This window comes from Antrostomus carolinensis, unplaced genomic scaffold, assembly GCF_000700745.2.
Source record: "Antrostomus carolinensis isolate BGI_N321 unplaced genomic scaffold, ASM70074v2 scaffold24638, whole genome shotgun sequence".
Lineage (NCBI taxonomy): Eukaryota > Metazoa > Chordata > Aves > Caprimulgiformes > Caprimulgidae > Antrostomus > Antrostomus carolinensis.
Genome location: NW_010334044.1, coordinates 14970 through 17704, shown reverse-complemented (window position 1 = coordinate 17704; position 2735 = coordinate 14970). Strand labels below are relative to the sequence as shown.

The 2735-nt window shown below is 58.5% G+C and overlaps 1 protein-coding gene across 1 annotated transcript in view; it reads left to right on the top strand.

The window, feature by feature from the left end:
- The first annotated feature begins 1708 nt into the window (after positions 1 to 1708).
- Positions 1709 to 2735, top strand: part of LOC104529707 (P2Y purinoceptor 4) — a 1795-nt gene continuing 768 nt past the window's right edge. The window contains exon 1 of the mRNA XM_029086523.1: positions 1709 to 2712. Coding sequence (XP_028942356.1) covers positions 1709 to 2712 — 1004 coding nt within the window. The remainder of the gene's footprint in view (positions 2713 to 2735) is intronic.

The following is a 2735-nucleotide window of genomic DNA, read 5'->3' as shown; positions in this document are numbered from 1 at the left end:
TAGCACCAGCACCTGGAGGCTCAGGTTTTCCTACCAGCTAGTTCTGGGAAGACAGATCAAATTCTTCCCACTGTTAATGTTTGATCAGGACCTGCCTGTTGCTCTCTGAACTCATTCCTGTCATAAAGCCAGGCAGCTGCCCGCGCCGGCCGCAGTGGGAAGGACTCTGCGGGTGTTTGATGTCGAGCCCGGAGCGGTGGCTCAGCCCACAACTCAAACAGAGAGAGCGTGGAGCTGTGTGTGGCACGGAGGGGCTCGTACTGCCCATCTGCCTGCCGAGTCATTTATGATCATCTCTGTAAACTCAGGGATGTCTCTCCAGGTGAGGCTCTGCGGGGAGATGATGGCAGAGCCCATGGATACACCCCGCGCAGCCCACGTACACCCTGCGCCAGGCTGCGCGTCTCGGAGGAGAAGGTGAGGGACAAATGGGAGAGGGATGGTGAGGGAGCCAAAGGATGAAGGAGCTTGAGAGGATGTAGCCTTCTACCTTGTGCCACCAACACCAGGATCCCACAAACATGCATCGTGTCCCTGAGCCCCAAGTCCTCTGTCCTGGTACCCATCACCTCCTGGGTGAGCTCTGGAGCAACAGAAACTGGAGACACACGAACACTTCTTCCATCAGATATGGTTTTGGCTGCACCCTTGTCTCTGCTGGCAGCACGGCAGATGCTCCTGCTCCCAGGTTACCCATCTGAGCATCCATCCTCAGCTGGCAGAAGCAGCTCCTCCAAAATCCCTTCACCAGGGATGGTGGGGGGTGCAGAGGGGCCAAGGTGTGGGCAGCCTTTGACAGTCCTTTGCTGGACACCATGATGGTGGCAGAAGCTCCTTCTTCCCTCTGGAGGAGCAAGATCTGAACTTTAGACACCCCGAGAGGTGAACACAACCCTTTGAGAGCTCACCCTCATGCCTCAGCCCCAGGGCCTGCTTTGCCAGGAGGATGCAGATCCAAACCTTGGATCCTGATGCTGCACAAGGGGAAACATCCCGCCTGCCTTGTGAACTTGCACTGTCTTGGGCTGGGACTTGGCTCTGGTGCAGCTCCTCTCCGCAGGGCTTAGCTCATCCCTCTCCTACGGAGAATACCCGGCAGCTGGAGGCCCCTCGCCGTCCAGGGACGCTCTCTCCCAAAGGTTCCTTTAACAACCCCCCAAGGATTTCTCCAGGCCATAATATTCCCCTAGACAAGCCTTTCTTCTCCTCCCGCCTTTCTTCTGTCTAGGAGCCCTGTGGGACCAGCAGCATTGTCAGGATGGTGCCAATTAGGCTGAGCTGGTTTCCAAGAGGCTGCGTTGGCAGCGGCCGGGGGCTGCTGTTGCTCATCAAGGTCTCATTGTTCGTCGCGCCGTGGGGCTGCTGGCCGGCGGGGCCGGCGCGGTCCCCTCTGTCCCAGGCACGCTTCCTGGCTCCACGCGGCGCTGGTGTCACTGCCAGCTGCTCAAAGGGATGATTAACGGGTGTCACGGAGGGGGCTGAGAAGGGGAGGGTTTGTGGAACCTCCCTGGGCTCCCCACGAGGCTCCAACGCGCCAGCTGAGAAAAACCAGAGAACCATCAAAGTGGCCGGAGCTCCTGGAGTTGGGGGGAGGGGGGGCGGAAATCTGGCACCGTTGGCTCCTTTCCACGCTTTGTGCCTGACAATGGTCGGGATCAACCACTAACGCGCTGTTATTGACTGCTCCCCTAGATCTGGCTTGGAGAACATGGCCACTTCAGTCAGGACCTTCCCAGTTGCCCTGTGGACACCGACGCCGAGTCCATGGCCAGAAGGAAACACCACCGAGGCACCGGAGGCAAAGTGTGTCTTCGATGAGGAGTTCAAGTTCATCCTGTTGCCCATCTCCTACGGCATCGTCTTCGTGGTGGGGCTGCCCCTCAACTCCTGGGCTCTGTGGATGTTCATCTGCAGGATGAGGCCCTGGAATGCCACCACCACCTACATGTTCAACTTGGCTGTCTCTGACACGCTCTATGTCCTCTCCCTCCCCACCCTGGTCTATTATTACGCCGACCGCAACAACTGGCCCTTTGGGAAATGGCTCTGCAAGATTGTGCGCTTCCTCTTCTACGCCAACCTCTACAGCAGCATCCTCTTCCTGACGTGCATCAGCGTCCACCGCTACGTGGGCATCTGCCACCCCATCCGCTCCCTGAAGTGGGTGAAGACCAAGCACGCCCGCATCATTTGCGTAGGTGCCTGGCTCGTCGTCATCATCTGCCTCATCCCCAACCTCATCTTTGTCACCACCAGCTCCAAGGGCAATAGCACCCTGTGTCACGACACCACCAAGCCTGAGGAGTTTGACCATTACGTGCACTACAGCTCCTCCGTCATGGCCCTCCTCTTCGGGGTCCCCTTCCTGGTGATTGTCCTGTGCTACTGCCTGATGGCCAAGAGACTGGGCAAGTCCAGCTTCTCCAGCCCCACCCCCCGAATGCCCTCCTACAAGAAGCGCTCCATCAGGATGATCATCATTGTGCTCACTGTCTTTGCCGTCTGCTTTGTGCCCTTCCACATCACCCGGACCATGTACTACACCTCCCGCTACTTCCAAGCCAGTTGTTGGACCCTCAACATCATCAACTTCACCTACAAGATCACACGGCCCTTGGCCAGTATCAACAGCTGCCTCGATCCCATCTTGTACTTCATGGTTGGGGACAAGTACCGGGGACGGCTACGCCGGGGGCCAGGCCAGCGGCTCCGGCCCCCACACCCCTGCGGCCCGG